The 18,547-nt window shown below is 40.7% G+C and overlaps 1 protein-coding gene across 3 annotated transcripts in view; it reads right to left on the reverse strand.

The window, feature by feature from the left end:
• The window catches only part of GAREM1 (GRB2 associated regulator of MAPK1 subtype 1), a 211,412-nt gene that overhangs the window by 9,598 nt on the left and 183,267 nt on the right, over positions 1 to 18,547 (reverse strand). For all 3 annotated transcript variants that reach the window (XM_059893923.1, XM_059893922.1, XM_059893921.1), the window contains one exon: positions 16,647 to 17,819. In XM_059893923.1, coding sequence (XP_059749906.1) covers positions 16,647 to 17,819 — 1,173 coding nt within the window. The remainder of the gene's footprint in view (positions 1 to 16,646; positions 17,820 to 18,547) is intronic.

The raw sequence follows: 18,547 nt of genomic DNA on the forward strand, positions 1-18,547 counted from the left end.
TGGGGTTCAGAAGTGACACACCGACACACTGTGAGGGTTTATTGTGCCATCTTACTTCCTATCTCTTACATCCTTTTAACAGTAATTATTCTTTCTCTTTGCTTCTTGATTTGATTCATCATGGGACATTTATATCCAAGAGAAATGTAGCTGTGGCTTGAAATGAATTTTATCTGACAATAAAAGGCAATTTATAAGACCAGATGGCCAATCACCCTATTTCCAGTTTTCCCTCATATTCAATTTCACATTTAAGTGCTACATTTTCAGCACATTCCTTCTAAAAGTCTCAGCATGTGGCTTTCATCTTGTTACTTCCCATCTCCAGTGGCCCCCCTTGACTACTGGATAAAGTCCAGCTTCTCCTGTCTCCCACTGAGGCCTGCTGAAGACTTTCTAGTGATTTCTTCTCGCTAGAAGAAATTATCCCATTTGATTCCATCTTTCTAGTTATTTCCCTCCCTACTCCTCTACATGAATACATGGGTCCATCCAATGGGGCAGATTCCGTGTCACCTAAACACACCCTGTGCTTTCCTGCCTCTCGCTCTGCTTTAGTTCTTACTGCCCATCCCTCCGGCCCAGCTCTAACTGTTACAGGCGCGGTTTGGGACCATCACAAGTAGCCACCGGTACTTGTCATTGCTTCTGAACTCTGCCAACAGACTGTTTATGTTTACTTACTTCCCCTGTGTATTCAATTAGCCCGGAAGTGGAAATGGTAGGGACTGTCGTCATTGTTCTTACTGCTCTGCGGATGGCACTGTGGATGGCAGGGTTTGGGGATTTGTCACCTCTGGCACAAATATGGCGCACAGAATGCCAGGTGGAGGTTATTGGATGTCACAAAACAAGTACAACAAGGCACTTTTATTTTCAAACTTATACCAAAAGAATGCCTTTTATATTTTAATGTGGAGACTGTTATTGATAAGTCATCTGGGCTGCATGTTAATTTTTTTGTCTTCATATTGGTGTCAATCTAGGGGAAAAAAAGGTGCCAGCAGACCTGGCCCCTATGACCGCCATCAACTCTGCCACCACGACACTGGACATGGTGTCAGAGTGAAAATGACAGTATTTCTGAACCGGGAAAGGTTGTGGCTTCATTGTCAGCACCCCATCCCACCGCCCTGTAACTACTGTACTCAGTGAGGATGTAACAGAACACACTGTGCCTGACACACCAAGCCTGACGGACTAGAGCCCTTCTCTGCCCTTCAGTGCAGCATTTAAGACTGAACTTCAAGGAGCAGTGCAGGGCGATGGTGAGGTACTTGGATTATCAGGAATAAACCTCGAACCCTGGTGCTAAGGGAGGGGATGGCGTTCTGTCTGAGGCAGGTGTTACTACCCATCGCGGATCATGGGTGACTTCTGCCTGCTGGTAGGTAATTTCTGGCGATGAGTAGCTTGAGTGTTTGCAGCCGAACTCCTGGCACCTACTGGTTACGACAGGGTCAATGACCACAAAGTGGATTCAGGGAGAGCGGACTCCCATCCGTACCCAGAGCCTGGCTTCACAAGCAGTTTTCTGGTCTAAAGCCTTTCTTGTAAGTGGTTTTACTTCCAGCACAATCCTCTCATCCTTGCCTCTCCCCAACAAGTCTTTCCCTTTTCTAAAGAAATGCTCAATGATTCAGTCTTATCAGAGATAAGATACCGCTTCCCGGGAGTAAGACGCCTCTCCCCAGTGTTCAAGCAGCAGACTATGAACCCAGAGCTAAACAGAAAGCTAATTTATTGCGAGGTGGAATTGGGGAGTTCTGCTCTTTCCAGAACCATCACTTCTCTTTAGTCTACGAGGCATATTCTCAGGGAGGCATATTTAAGTGACTGACTGCCATCTAACACACAAAATGTACTAGTGGGGTTTGAAGTAAGCTGTGGAAGGTGTCCGTCCTGAGGGCTAATGGCCAGGATCACACGCACCATCTACTGCCCCTAAAAGTCTGAAGAACATTGTGTCACTTTCCCTTTTCCTACAAACGACATTAGTTCCATTTACTATTGACTTGTTCAATTATATGTTAAGTGCCCATCACACGCTCACTGAGCTGGTGTTGAGTAAAGCAGACAAGAATGAGTAGCCCCTGGAATTAGCTGGGAGGGAGGGAGGGAGACCAACACACGACTGAGATAAAAATCGGTCCTATAATAATAGAAGGTGGAATGAAGGTCAGTGGGAGCACCATGAATGATTCAGGAGGGCAGGGGAAGAACAAACTCATAGGAAATTATACTGAGAAAGTCTGGAGGAGGAAGGAATCTTGAGTGTACAAAAGGTACATGGGCAGGAATAAACCACCAGAACGATGCCCTGGACTGGGGGCTTAGAAGGAGAGACAAATCCTGGTGCCACTTAACAGACAGACACTTAGAAGGAAGAACAGAGCTTGGGAGAAACCAAGGGGTTCAGTGTTGAAAAGAGTTCGAGCTCAATGCTCTACGGATAGAATCTGAAGTCCTGGTGGCACTGAGATCCCAGATGAGAAGGGAAGAGGGCTGAACCCCTAAGGCGCCAATAGAGGTGGAGACCAAGGGGGGAGAAACACAAGGGACTGCATCTCACCGCTCACGGCAGAGAACAGTCCCCAGTGGTGTCAACGAAGCAGATGGTGGGGAGGACGGCTCAGGAGAGGGATGGTGTGAAGATGGAACGACGGCAGGAAGTCAGGGCAGGTCGGGAAGATGTGTGACAGTTAGCAGGTCCCTGGGGATCTTAGTGAATGAAGCTTGAGTTGAGTGAGGGGACCAGAAGCAGATTCCAGGGAGTCAAAGCCAGAACAGGAGGTGAGGGTGGAGTTAGTGAGGACAGACCACTCTTTTCAAGAAGGAAGGAAGGGGCTGGGAAGGAAGGGGGAGACAGCTATTAGAAAGGGCTAGTGGATTGAATGAGAAATGGCTTTTTTCTTTTTAACTTGGAAGAAACTTGAAAACGTGCCTGGGTAGGTACATGCACGCATGTAAACTGGAGGTTAAGTGCACACTGACTCCTGGGACGGAGAGGAGAACACATTTCCCCACTGCTCTCTGGCTTCACCATGCCAGCACTGGCCACGTAAAACCAGAAAAATAATCAATGGCAGCTTATTATCTAACAGTGAAAGCAAAGATGGACACACCCAATAAAATAAATGGCTTTGGAAAGCTTCGTGTTACTATGTGAAGGTGGTTGACAAAGTCAAAACCCAACTCCAACCTGTGGTCAGAATCTCGTGCGTCACGGAATGGGACTATTTATTTTCTGAATACTCTCCAGAAAGTGTAACTTGATTTCCTGACTCCGGGAATAGGTATTTAAGCATCCTTTCCCCTCCCCACTCCTCACAGCTATAAGTCTGTTTAGTTGGGAGGAAACTGAGCCTGGGGTGAAGGACCAATAATTTGTGAAAAATGGAAAACAAGGTCTTCTCCCTAAATAGCCACATGTTAAAGATAACGCCATGAGAATTTATTACAAATACAAAGCTCATTATTGCATGGCTGGAAACAGGGTTAAATGATGTTTGGAAGACAAAAATTCACACATTACATACAACTGGAGTATTTTATACACGTATGAACTACTTTCTTCTGTGACATTATCTTTCCCTGACACTTCCTAGGGATTAAAAGAATACAACAAACAAAAGACACACAACGTGCTTATGAAACTGCACAGTGGGGGCTTTTCGGTATGATGATGTTTCTTGGAAAGTCTTAGTTTCTCAGAACTCCCTACTCGTCTTCTATGGAAGAAATGACACTTTCACACCCCTTCACTAACTGGACCAAAGAGACAGCTTAGGAAAACAGAAAACTTACTATGAAATGTTCTTTGCTGAACATTTTTTGGGGAAAAAAAAATCAATTTCATAGCAGCAATTATTCAACTTTTAAATACAAGGCAACGGATCTGGAGACACTTGCCAACGAGGCCTCACATTTCCTTGTCTACAGTCTAACGTCTGCCATCACATACCTGTGGGTGAAAATCTCGGCTCAAAGACCACACTGCTTGCAACTGTGGGCAGTCACTAACGGGCTTCGGCCATCCTTAGGCGGACTAAGGATCATTTTGTTTCTATGTTGACACTAATTCAGAAAACACACACACTATAGGTGAGCTTGATCTAAAACTGGACTCACCTTTACCATGAGTTTTCTTCTCCGAAAAGCTGACTTCGGGATAATGCCAGTGTTGCACAGAAAGGAGTTTTGTAACCATGCGTCCCTGAACTTTGTAACTTTGCCTTCACTGCATGCCCTCTGCCCTGTATTTTACATTTCTTCCTACACTCCCTCTCCCAGATAACAAAATCATTACAGCCTTAAGAAATCTTATTTATAAAGAGGCTTTTATACAAAGAGTTCACAACCCTGTCACATACCCATCAGGGGTATTTTCAGCCAAACAGAAATTAAAGTTTTACAATGACAACATGGCGATAAATGAACATCCATCTGATGAATTACGCCAGGGCAGATGTGATTTACAGTTGAAATCCTGATTCTCAGATGTGTGCGTTTCTTTTTCCCATTGTGTATGCGGATGATAAGGACCTAAGGCAGGCCTGGGTCTGCAATGGCCTCCAACCTCCAGGCCTCAGGCAAGGGAGTCAAGGCGGAGGGCACAGCAGGCCGCTACTGGGAAACAAGAAGGGCACGCAGTTCTGAAAAGAATACTTGTTTAAGTTCCAGGGTGCTTCCCTAGACTCCAAAGAAAGACTATGCCACTGGGGCAGAGAATAAAGACCTTTTCTGAGCAAGGAGTATAATGCATGATAGATATATTTAAATAGTATATAACTTTCCCATTAATGTGATTTTGTGCAAATGGTAAACCCAAGAGTGCAGATTTGAAACAAGGGCTATCCCATAGAATATTACAATGACTTTATTAACATTCTAATCATTGAGACTTTAGGCAGACACAGGAGAAAATTTCTTGGCCTAGAAGGTTTCATTTAAAAATAAATAACCTACACAAAACCAAAGGCAATTAGTTCCAAAATTACCAAAACACAATAATAATTCAGTCCTTATTTCAATTAACAAATGGGAAATGTAGGTATGGCTTGCTTACAGAGTACTCCTCAAAAGCTGTAATTAAAATTAATTAAATGTCAAATGCCTTAAGAGACCGCATTAATTAGCGGAATCCTGAGTGAATCCTTTTGTAGAGCAATTATTTTGAAAAGTAAATAATCACTTCCAGATTAATCTTTTTATTACCTAAATTTGACTATCAATACACCAGGTTTATTTAAGAAGATCTCTCCTTTAGTGCCTTCTCTGATATATTTTTTTTAGCTTTAATTTATATCACTTAAAAAATTTTTTTACTGGAGTGTAGATATACTATACCTATTTTAGATATAGTAGTGTGTGTATGTTAATCCCAAGCTCCGAATTTATCCCTCCCCCCTTGTGTTCTCTAATATTAATAGTCAGTAGGAGAAAGCCCAAAGACAAAATAAAAATTCAGAGTAGAATCAATTCTTTTTTAAAAAATTTATTTGATTGAAGTATAGTTGATTTGCAATGTTGTGTTAATTTCTGCTGGGTAGCAAAGTGATTCAGTTATACATATATGCACACATTCTTTTTCATATTCTTTTCCATTATGGTTATCTCAGGATATTGAATATAGTTCCCTGTGCATAAAGTAGGACCTTATTGTTTATTCTATACATAATAGTTTGCATCTGCTAATCCCAAACTCTCAATCCGTCTCTCCCTCCCCCTCCCTCCCCCTTGGAAACCACAAGTCTGTTCTCTGTCTGTGAGTCTGCTTCTGTTTTGTAGATAAGTTCATTTGTGTCATATTTTAGATTCCACATATAAGTGATATCATATGGTATTTGTCTTTCCCTTTCTGCCTTACTTCACTTAGGATGATCATCTCTAGGTCTATCCATGTTGCTGCAAATGGCATTATTTCATTTTTTTCTTTTGAATAACTGAGTAGTATTCCATTGTATATACGTACCACATCGTTTTTATCCATTCATCTGACAATGGACGTTTAGGTTGTCTCCGTGTCCTGGCTATTGTGAACAGTGCTGCTATGAACATAGGGGGACATGTATCTTTTTGAGTTATAGCTTTGTCTGGATATATGCCCCGGAGTGGGATTGCTGGATCATATGGCAACTCTATTTTTAGTATTTTGAGGAACTTCCATATTGTTTTCAATAGTGGCTGCACCAATTTACATTCCCACCAACAGTGCAGGAGGGCTTCCTTTTCTCCACACCCTTCCAGCATTTGTTTGTAGATTTTTTAATGATGGCCATTCTGACGAGTGTGAGGTGATACCTCATTGTAGTTTTGATTTGCATTTCTCTAATAATTAGCGATCTAGAGCATCTTTTCATGTGCCTGTTGGCCATCTGTATGTCTTCTTTGGAGAAATGTCTACTTAGGTCTTCAGCCCATTTTTCGATTGGGTTGTTCGCTTTTTTGTTGTTGAGTTGTATGAGCCGTTTGTATATTTTGAAAATTAAGCCCTTGTCAGTCACATCATGTGCAAATAGTTTCTCCCAGTCTGTAGGTTGTCTTTTCATTTTACGGTTTCTCTTGTTGTACAGAAGCTTGTAAATTTGATTAGGTCCCACTTGTTTATTCTTGCTTTATTTCTACTGCCTTGGAAGGCTGACCTAAGAAAACATTGGTATGATTTATGTCAGAGAATGTTTTGCCTATGTTCTCTCCTAGGAGTTTTATGGTGTCATGTCTTATATTTAAGTCTTTAAGCTATTTTGAGTTTATTTTCGTGTATGGTGTGAGGGTGTGTTCTAACTTCGTTGATGTACATGCGGCTGTTCAACTTTCCCAACACCACGTGCTGAAGAGGCTTTTTTTCCCATGTTATATTCTTGCCTCCTTTGTCAAAGATTGACTGTAGGGGTGTGGGTTTAATTCTGGGCTCTCTATTCTGTTCCACTGATCCATATGTCTGTTTTTGTGCCAATACCACACTGTTTTGATTACTGTAGCTTTGTAGTATTGTCTGAAGTCTGGGAGGGTTATGCCTGCACCTTTTTTTTCCTCAGGATTTCTTTGGCGATTCTGGGTCTTTTGTGATTCCATATAAATTTTAAGATTATTTGTTCTAGTTCTGTGGAAAATGTCATGGGTAATTTGATAGGGATATCCATTACATGGGTAGATTGCTTTGGGAAGTATGTTCATTTTAACAATATTAATTTTTCCAATCCAAGAGCATGGGAATATCTTTCCATTTCTTTGAATCATCTTCAATTTCCTTTATTAATGTGTTATAGTTCTCAGCATACAGGTCTTTCACCTCCTTGGTTGGGTTTTTTTAAGATTGACTTTTTAAAACAATTAATTAATTAATTAATTTTTTGGCTGCGTTGGGTCTTAGTTGTGGCATATGGGGTCTTTTTGTTGTGGCGCATGGGCTTAGTTGCCCCACAGCATGTCGGATCTTAGTTCTCTGACCGGGGATCGAACTGGCGTCCCTTGCATTGAAGACGGATTCTTCTACTGGACCACCAGGGAAGTCCTGGTCAGGTTTATTCCTATTTTTTTTTTTTTTTTTTGATGTGAATAGAAGGGCTTTTTTTTTTTACATTCCCTTTCTGATATGTCATTGTTAGTGTAAAGAAATGCAACAGATTTCTGTATGTTAATCTTATATCCTGCTAACTTGCTGAATTTGTGTATCAGTCTAGTAGTTTTTGTGTGGAGTCTTTAGGGTTTTCTATATATAGTATCATGCCATCTGCATAGAATGACAATTTTACCTCTTCTCTTCCAATTTGGATAACTTTTATTTCTTTTTCTTGTCTGACTGCTGTGGCTAGGACTTCCAATACTATGTTGAATAGAAGTGGTGAGAGTAGGCATCCTTGTCTTGTTCCAGAATTTAGTGGGAAGGCTTTCAGGTTTTCACTGTTGAGTATTATACTGCCGGTGGGTTTGTGGTAAATAGCTTTTACTATGTTGAGATATGTTCCCTCTATACCCACTTTGGTAAGAGTTTTTATCATGAATGGATGCTTTTTCTGCATCTACTGAGTGATCATGTGGTTTTTGTCTTTTCTTTTGTTGATGTGGTTTATCACATTGATTATTTGCTATGTTGACCCATCCTTGTGACCCTGGGATGAATCCAACTTGGTTGTGGTGTAAGATTTTTTTTATGTGTTTTTGGATTTGGTTTGCAAATATTTTGTTGAGAATTTTTGCATCTATATTCATCAAAGATATTGGCCTGTAATTTTCTTTTTTGTTACTGTCTTGGTCTGACTTTGGTATCAGGGTGATGGTGGCTTCATGGAATGTCTTTGGACATACATTCCTTCCTTCCTCTTCAGTCTTCTGGAAGAGTTTGAGAAGGATCAGTATAAGTTCTTTTTTCTATGTTTGGTAGAATTCACCTGTGAAACCATCTGGTCCTGGACTTTTGTTTGTAGGGAGTTTTTAAAATTACGGACGCTATTTCACTTCTAGTGATCTGTCTGTTCAAATTATTTCTTCTTGATTCAGTTTTGGTGGGCTGTATGTTTCTAGAAACTTGTCCATTTCTTCTAGGTTGTTGAATTTGTTGGCATATAATTGTTCATAGTATTCTCTTATTTTATTTTATTTTGTATTTCTGCGGTATCAGTTATTTCTCCTTTTTCATTTCTTATTTTGTATATTTGGGTCCTCTTTTCTCCTTGGTGAGCCTAGCCAGAGGTTTGTCAATTTTGTTTACCCTTTAAAGAACCAGCTCTTGTTTTTTTTTCTATTGTTTTTTAAATCTCTATTTTACTTATGTCCTCTCTGATCTTTATTACTTCCTTCCTTCTGCTCACTTTAGATTTTGTTTATTTTTCTTTTTCTAATTCTTTTAGGTGGTAGGTTAGGTTGTTTGAGATTTTTCCTGTTCTTTGTGGAAGGCATGTATCACTATGAACTTCTCTCTAAGAACTGCTTTTGCTGCATCCCATAGATTTTGTATGGTTGTGTTTTTATTGTCATTTGTCTCAAAAGTATTTTTTGATTTCCTCTTTCATTTTGTTGTTCACCCACTGGTTTTTTAGTACCATGTTGTTCAGTCTCCATGTAATCATTTTAATCATTTTTTTTCTTATTTCTTTTCCTGTGGTTGATTTCTAGTTTCATGCCATTGTGGTCAGAAAAGAAGCTTGAAATAATTTCTATACTCTTAGATTTGTTGAGGCTTGTTTTGTGCCCTTGTATGTGGTCAATCCTAGAAAATGTTCTGTGTGCACTTGAAAAGAATGTGTATTCTGGTTTTTTTTTGGATGTAATGTCCTGAAAAATATCAATTAAGTCTAACTGTTCTATTGTATCCTTTAGGATCTCTGCCGCCTTACTGATTTCTGTCTAGAAGATGTGTCTATTGATGTGAGTGGGGTGTTAAAGTCTCCTACTATTATTGTATTCCCATCAATTTCTCCCTTTATGTCTATTGGTATTTGTTTTACATATTTGGATGCTCCTATATTGGGTGCATATATTTTGAGGATGTAATATCCTCTTCCTGTCTTGATTCCTTTATCACTATATAGTGTCCTTCTTTATCTTTATGGCCTTTGTTTTAAAGTCTATTTTGTCTGACATGAGTAGTGCGACCCCCACTTTTCTGTCATTTCCATTTGCATGAGGTATCTTTTTCCATCCCCTTTCAATCTACGTGTGTCCTTTGCCTTAAAGTGGGTCTCTTTTTTATGTGTTGCCTACAATAGGCAGCATATTATAGGCTCTTGTTTTTTAATCCAATCTGCCATTCCCCTGTCTTTTGATTGGAGCATTTAGTCTACTGACACTTAAAGTAATTATTGATAGGTATTTATTTATTGCCATTTTAAACCTTGTTTTCCAGTTGATTTTGTATTTCTTCTTTGTCCCTTTCTTTTTCTTTTTGTGGTTTATGATTTCCTGTTATATTACGCTTGTGTTCTCTTCTTTTTGGTTTTTGTAAGTCAATTTTATGTGTTGATTCGTGGTTACCTTGTTTTTCAAGTATTTTAACCCCTTCCTAGCTACTTGCTTTTAGACTGGTAGTCATATAGGCTCAAACACATTCTAAAAAAAAACAAAAAAGTCTACATTTTATTACTCTCCTCGCCCACATTTTATGATTTTGATGTCCTCTTTTACATCTTCATATTTATCCTTTTGCTGTTCATCGTGGTTGTCATCGCTTTCACAAAAATCTTTTTGATTTTTAAAAAAATCTGTCTACTGGCTTATTAAGTGATTTACTTTCCAATTGTGATTTTCTCTTTCCTATACCTTCTTGCTTCTCTTCTATTTAGAGAAGACCTTCCAATATTTCTTTTAGGATAGGTTTAGTATTGCTGTATTCTTTTAGTTTTTGCTTGTCTGAGAAATTCTTTATCTCTCCTTCTATTCTAAATGATAATCTTGCTGGGTAGCATATCCTAGGTTGCAGATTTTTCCCTTTCAGGACTTTGACTATATCTTGCCATTCCCTTCTGTCCTGCCAACGTTTCTATTGAGAAATTAGCTCATAGCCTTATGGGGGTTCCCTTGTAATTAACTCTTTGTTTTTCTGTTGCTGCCTTTAGAATCCTCTCTTTAACTTTTGCCATTTCTATTATAATATGGCTTGATGTAGGTCTGTTTGGGTTCATCTTGCTTGGGACCCTCTGTGCTTCCTGTACCTGGATATCTGTTTCCTTCTTTAGGTTCAGGAAGTTTTCAGCCATAATTTCTTCAAACACATTTTTGAACCCCTTTTCTCTTTCTTCTCCTTCTGGGATCCCTATTATGTGTAGATTGGCATGCTTTATATTATCCCATAGGTTTCTTATTTTGCTTTCTTTTTTTTTTTATTTCCCAATTTGGCTTTCTGTGTTCCGACTGGATGACTTCCATTATTCTATCTTCCAGAACACTTATTCGTTCTTCTGCATTATTCAATCTGCTATTCATTGCCTTTAGCTCAGTCAGTTTTCATCTCAGCAAATGAGTTTTCTAATTTTTTCCTGGCTCCTCTTTTATAGTTTCTAGTTCCTTTTTACAGTAATCTGCATTCCTATGGATAGCCCTTCTTAATTCCTTCAGCATTTTCATTATCTCCTTTTTAACTTGGTGTCTATTAGACTGAAGAGGTCTGTTTGTTCTTTCAAGGGAATTCTCTTCATCTTTTAATTGGGAGTGTTTCCTCTGCTTCTTCATTTTACTTATATTTCTCTTACTCTATGAATTTAGGAGAAACAATTATCTACTGTGGTCTTGGAGGGCTATTTTTATGTGGGAGCATCCTGTGTAGCCTGGGTTGGTTTAATATTTTTGGTGCAAGGGCTGTTTTTAGTATGCATGTCCTGCCGCCTCTTTCCTCAGTGTTTGCTGGCTGTAGAGTAGAATTAATTCTTATAGCTCAGTTCTTAAAAATCACTTCTCTCGGTTTTTAAACAGTACATTTTTATGACTTTTTCTTAATTTGGGTAGTCTTGTGAGGGTCCTCATTCTGTAGGGTGGACACATCCAGGTGTGACACCTGGTAGCACCATGACCTAGCCTTGCCATGCCTAATGGAATTAGCCAAGGCAACTTCTCAGCTTTAATATTTCTAGAGAGGTTTTCCTAGGAATTTCAGTTTCTTGACACATATTTGCAGCCTTAGAACCACATGTGGCTTTTTCATAGGTACTCTATAGTTCTACAAAACCCCCAAATCCCCCATGAAAGGATTACATATTATTGGGGCCCACAGGATGCTGAGCATTTCTGTAGCTCTTTTCTTGGTTTATCATGATTACAATTTTGGCTCCACAGGTAGGTAACTATAACACATAACACCTAGCTTATCAAGCAGACATTTTAAAAGCCAGATGAAAAGAATGTTTTGCTATTTTTCAAGCCTGTTAGGATGCACTTTTGGAATGCAGGGATGACTGTCCCCTGCCTGTGTGCCAGGGCTCTCTGCTGGTCTGTCTGTGGAGGTAGGTGTCCTAGTCCCCATCAGCTTCCATGACTCTCTGGAGAGGCCTTATACCTTAGGCAAGGAAGGACAGGGGAAATAACCTCCAAAAAATTATTTTCTGTCTAACCCTAAAAAAGAATGCATCCCATATTAAGTTACTGTTACTATTTATTGAATGCTTACCAAGTGCCAGGGAAAACTGCCAAGTACTTTGTACAATACAATAATGCAATGAAGACGCTGTTATTAATTCCCACAGGAACTGACTCAGAAAGTTAAATAGTTTGCCCAAGGTGTGAAGCTATGAAGCTACTAAGTGGCAGCGTGAGAATGCAAATCCACGTGTGATTCTTAGACATGATGTTTTGTGCCTCTAATTATCCATCACATAGTGTGGCAGATCACTCCTCTCTGCTCCCGGTGAAATTCCACTGAGGAGGGAAATGAAGACTCTCAGGATGCTTGGTGTCCCCTTCCATTTTCTCATCAGCTGCTCAGTCTGCAGATTCAGACTTCTGTAGAGTGCGGTCTTTTCAGGCACCTACTGAACTAGGTGCAGTGTGGATCTGGATTAAATTCGCCCTTTATGTCTTATTTTTCTCAAACATCAATAAGACAGTGTGCTCCATTACAGGAACTTTATTTATGATGGACTTCAGTCTTATAACAATGAACGTATGCTACCAATCCATCTTACAATTCAGTCCCTAAACCCTGCTTCTCATATTGTCACTGTCAGGGGGCATCCTGTCAATCCCAAAGGTTAACGAATTCTTCATCCATACTGCAGTAAAACTTGCTTTAAACCAGTAGTTTCAACCTAGAGCTCCTTTTATGATTTTTCTTTCATGAATCTCAGGAATCGCTGCCACGTTAACATCCAACCAAGAGTGAATGCACTTTTTTTTTTCTGTTACTAAAGACAGACAGAGGACATTAATTAATCCCTGGGTTCTGGGGTCCTCAGGTTTGATACTACTGCACACATAGCTATAGAAGAGTTGTGATCCAGTAGTTTTGATACTGATTCGTAATTTACTGCATTGACCAGAATAGTCTGAGAGTCAAACATTCTATTTATAGAATTTCATGCAATATCAAGCCTTCCCGTCACTGCTCTCCAAAATGGCATCTTCCAAAGAGGAAAAAAAAAAAAAAAAACAAACCAAAAGAAGACAGCTCTTGAAGACTGTCACTTGTAGAGTGTATCTGGGTAAATATTTTAGACACTATCATCAGCCAACAGCCAGAAAATTAAAATTATGGAATGAGGCCCACAATGTTCCGAAATAGAGGATGTGTTTGGAATATATGAACCAATTAAGGATAACCCACTGAAGAGGAGCTGTCAGGTCATTCTGATTCGAGGGCACTTTGCACAATTTTAAAAAATGAAAATGTCACCACTCAGTGAGCTGGGCAGCTCCCCAGCTTGGGCTCATCTGCAACAATTTCTCTTCTGTGCCTGGAACCAGGGGCTGTTTACTCTTCCCTGGGATGTTCCAGTTAGGGAGGGAATAGCCTCTTATTCTTGGGAAAGGTAAGTGGCAGTGTTTTGTGTTTAAAGAAAAAAACCTTTGTATTTAACGATCTTTACAAAGGTACAGACTAGAGCATAATTCTAAGTACAAGTATAAGCATCAAGTACAAAGTATATTAACAGGGCTAAACTGATCACTCCTCCACTGAGGATTTTCTGTTTGGCCCCATAGCCTAGTTTTCCATTTTAGGATATGGGTAGGACAGTGGTCAAGCATTAACCAGATGATGCCGGAACTGCAGCACACTGCTGGAAACATAGCAAGAATTACTGTTGAAGGAGAAAGACTTTTATCTCATTTACAGAAACAAAGACTGTCAAAATCTGCTGGAGAAAGAGCACAGATATTTGCTGTAACTTAGGACCCTGAAGTAAGGAGTGAGGAATAGAGTAAGAAGAAAAGGCACAGGCTGACATACACTGCAGTGAAGCCACTGCCCCTCTAGATATTAACATGACTGGGCCACGGACTGTCGCAAAGCAGAGTTCATTTGCCAATTATCAGCTCTGCTTCCCTTTCTACGGCCCATCTTTTTCCCAGGACCCACCCCACTGTCACTATCCAAAGAAGTTTTATTTAATTCTGTGGGAGCACTTGAATTTATGCCCCATTAAAGTTCCCTTTTGAAAGCTACAAGCTGAAGCCACATCTAACAATTATGACGTTCTCCGGATCCCACGCACATCCTAAAACTGGAAAATTTGTTTCATGGTCACAGAACCAATAAAAAACATGACTTCATTTGAAATGCCTAATTCTTAAAAAAAGAAAATTAAGTAAATTCAGGTGTTTATAAAAAGTCTTTATGATTAGAGCATTCTATAAACACCGAATATGCTCTGAGAAGGTTCTCTTATGTCATAAGAAATTAAGGCTTAGACTGGAGGCCCAAACCTTTTCTTCTGCTGTGAGATTTGCTTTTAGTTTCACATTTAACTCTAACATTTTTCTTTTAGTACCAAGGTCAAGATAGGGCCTCTTAATATTTATGTTCTTACTCATCTTTCACTAGCCTCAGTGAAAACAATCACTGCCAGTTTCCTACCTCAAGACTTGGTTACGTAAATAACTGGGTGTGACCACCTTGGATGAGTCAATCAATCAATCAGTCAACATACAGGAGTCCCCATTATGTGCCAGGTGGGACCAGAGTTCTATAGGAAAAGCTCATGTGGTCACATTCCTATTGAAGAGAAGGCTCCAAACTTCAAGCCACATCACATACACAGGTAAGTTGAGACATCCCTAAAATTGCCTAAAGTACTTACTAGGAGTGTCCCCTTACCTTTTACCTGTTTTTTGGGGAACACCATCTGACATGAATGAATAAAAGAACCAAGGACTCTGACTCCACCAAGACTTCCGCCAAATATTCCACAACCCCTACTGGATACGGGGATCTCTGGGCTTGTGCCTTAAGATCCCTGGTAGATCTTGTAAGGAGCAGGGGAAAGTAGAGATCTGCAATTTCTGGGGAGTTTTTCTGTCCTGGAATAAACAGCTGGAGGTGGGTCTGCTCTCAGGAAAGCTTTGCAGCAATGAGGGCGCTGCATGCACAGCTATGTGTGACGCCCGGCACAAAGTGCTGCCTGGTGTCCAGAGCTGTCCGTGACCTGGTTCCCGCCTTGAAGACACCACTGCCCTTCACACTCCCTCTTCAGCCCTACTCCACTCGCCCAGCAAAACTCTGCATTTTCCCTCATCTGCCCTTGCCTTTGCTCAAGCCATTCTGTCTGGAACGCCCTTCTTTCCCATCTCTCTGCTCTTTCCACTCATGTATACACTCTCGGCTCATTTGAAATGTCATCATCTCCATGAAGGCTTCTCTTGCCCAACTAGAAGTTCTTTTCTCCTCTGAACTCCCCCCACACATGACCTATGTATACCTCCCACATTTTAACTTGTATAGTAGTCCTCTCTTTTCATCCGTTACCTTCCCTACAAAAGGGGAAGTTACTAGAGTCCAGGGTCATGATTTCAGGGGTCACTGATGGTGATTTTTCTAGCATCTAGCCCATGGCTTTGATACGAGGCTCTACACAGCCCCGTGGTTCCAGAGAGGTGTCCTGAGACCACCTGGTGGGGGCAGAGTGGACAGGGCCAAGGGGAGACCCCCTCCCTCCAGTCTGTCGTTCAGTCAGATGGGTTTTGATTGTAATTCTTCTATTTATTGTAATCTGTATAAATTTTCTTTTTTTTTTCTTTTAAAGGATTCTGCTAGAGATAGAAAAAAAGGAAGCCACTGCCATAGATACTGTCAAATAAATGAACAGAATTACACCCTATGCCTCAAGCACTTTCTCCCTTCAGATATAATGAAATCCAATGATCAAAAATGAGTCGTGAAGGTTCAGAGTGCCTGTCAATCAAAGAACATGGTCAAAACAGAGGGCTCTTTCTCCTGTCCTGTATGACCTTTTTACATTAAAATCGGATAGACGCCTCCTCAGCTCTGAGTTATGTTTGAGGTGGTAAGCAAAACCGGGCTGGCACCTGGCTCTGCTCTGCGTGTGTATGTGTGGTGTGTAAGTGAGCATTCGCATGATGCTTTGATCTCAACGTAACTGCGAGGAGAGAGTTACAAATGATGCTGATGTCTCTTGATCTCTCCTTCCCCCAAATAAATCCACTCCTCCTTCAGTCCGCATCGGTGGTAAGTGGCACTAATATCCACTCTGCTGCTCAGGCTACAAATCTAGGAGTTCCTCCTGATTTCTCTCTTTCCTTCACTACCCACATCCAATTTAATCAGTAAATACTGTTGGTTCCACCTCTGAAACATGATCCGAAGCAGCTCATTTCTCCTTGCCATCCGCTGCTACCAGCTGCTGTGGTTCAGGGTGTCATCGTTTCATACCTGTTACCATATTCATACCTCTTATCTAGTCTCTGCCTTCTGCTGTCCCCTCGCTGTTATCCGTTCTGTAGGCAGCATGTTTAAACCTCTCCTAAGAAAAACTCTCCAAGAATTTCTCATCAAATGTACAGTAAAACTCTAACTAACTAACTCCCAAATGGTAAAAATAATCCAGCAAATATTTCTATTTCACTCCAAATTAAGCAAATTGCTCATTCTGATTATCTTCCATTGGGGAGTTTTCTTTAAGAAAGAAAGAAAATAAATTAGCAGATGACTGAGCAGAGAGACAGAAGGACTAGCACATCACCCAAAACCAGAAAGGACTTACGGCTTCAGATTTGGGAGGCACTGGAGGTGGAGGTAGGGCAATCTCTGAAGACTTCATTGCTGCTCCCAGAGTTCCGGGGACAGGAAGAGGAGAAGGTGCACATTTGGACCGGACAGAACCTCGAAACTGATCACATCTGCTCTTCTCGCTCAGGGAGCGAGTGAGAGGCTGATGGCTGGGCTTGCCTTCTTCCAGCCACAGCTCTTCGTAAGGAAGTTCTGACTTCCCTGTGATGCCCACTGATTCGTCACTAGCTTCTGGGAAAAGGTAGTCGCTCCCACTATCGCCCGAGTCCTGATAGGGCAGGATGTCATGAGGAAAGGGGGCCCACTCTCCCCCGAGGTCCCTGCAGCCGTGGAGGTTCACCTCACTGTTGCCATGGAGATTGTTGCCATACACACAGACTGAGAGCCGGTGGAAGGACTGGGTGAGCTCATCGCGAGCGTAGCTAAGGGAATTGGGCACATGGTTGTGGCCAGTGCACCGGCCCTTCTTGGGGCTCTTACAGTCCTCGTTCCAGTCGGTCTTCACATCGCGGACCGCCCGTGAATACTCATCGATGTCGAACTGTTCTTGGCAGATACCCAGCCAGTGATGGACCAGGGTTTCAGGCCATACTTCCCCCTTCACCAGGTGTTCTGGGAGGCTAAACTTGGGGACAGTCAAGTGCAAAGGGAAGTGCATGGGGAGGATCTTGTTGTTCCGCAGCACACAGCAGACCACCACTGTCTTGGTCTGGATGTTCACGAACTTGTAGCGGTGCCCCTCACGGATGAAGTGGAGGTCATACGGGTTCCTCGGTGGAGGGCTGGGCACGGTCACGTTCACGGGAAGTCTGGTTTTCTCCACGATGTTGCGGATGGTGTGCTCGCCCTCCTGCATCTGAAGTTCCAGGGGGCTTCGGGTGCTGAACCTGCCCTTGCACTGGAATGGGAGGCTGATGCTTTCATTGGTCCGGTGATTCATGCAAATGAGGCACGGCATTTTGCCTTTTCCCAGCTTGCTGATGGAATTGAGCTTCCCAATCTTTTTGAAGATGGTGTTGAGTCGTGACTTCTCCTTGAAAGTCTTTGCATAAAGGATTTCTGCCTGGCCCATTAGAGTGAGTTCATCCCCCGTACAAAGGGTGATGTTGTAAACTTCGGTGTCTTCATTGCATTCACCTGAAGCAACCTACAATAGGATAAATCAAATTTTAGGGTAGTTGTCTTTAGTTTATTCACACAGAGAAGTAGCGAACATGCTATTAAGACACACATGCATACACAAAGGAAAATGCTGTTTTATTTTAATACTAAATTTAGACAATCCATTTCTCCTATAGTATTTATGTGGTTAACAATAACAAGATGATGTTAGTTTAGACTTTTAAAAGCATTTTTTTTTTTTCTGAAGAAGAAGGTACCCTGTATTCATTTGTAACATTTTGGGAAATACAGAAGAAAAACACACACAAAAAATAACACCCATGAACCTGATGCAGAGACAGCCATGGTTAATGGTTTGATAAACATCCTTCTAGTTTCTTTTCCTATGTATTCTACCATATGGATAATTATCTTGGGACATTAATATTATCATTGTATCATTTTCAGTTATAAAAATGCTTTCATGAATATCACTGTAGAAAATTCTTTTTAAACTATTAAAATTCTACTAAATTTTTACCTTTAAAAATTTGCTAATTTTATTAAATTTTCTAAAATTGGGACAAAGGATTTTAAAAAATGTCTTCTTTCTCCCCATTCTTTTATTTATTATGCAAACTATTCATATTCATTGGAAGAAATATTAGAAAATACAGATATAAAAATGAACAATTTCTACACAACTTGACCACTAAAGATAACCTGTTAACAATTTTATATAAACGGAAAGAAAAGACAGAGATAAGACGGTGG

The sequence above is a fragment of the Balaenoptera ricei genome, chromosome 14 (genome assembly GCF_028023285.1).
Source record: "Balaenoptera ricei isolate mBalRic1 chromosome 14, mBalRic1.hap2, whole genome shotgun sequence".
In the NCBI taxonomy this organism is placed as follows: Eukaryota; Metazoa; Chordata; class Mammalia; order Artiodactyla; family Balaenopteridae; genus Balaenoptera; species Balaenoptera ricei.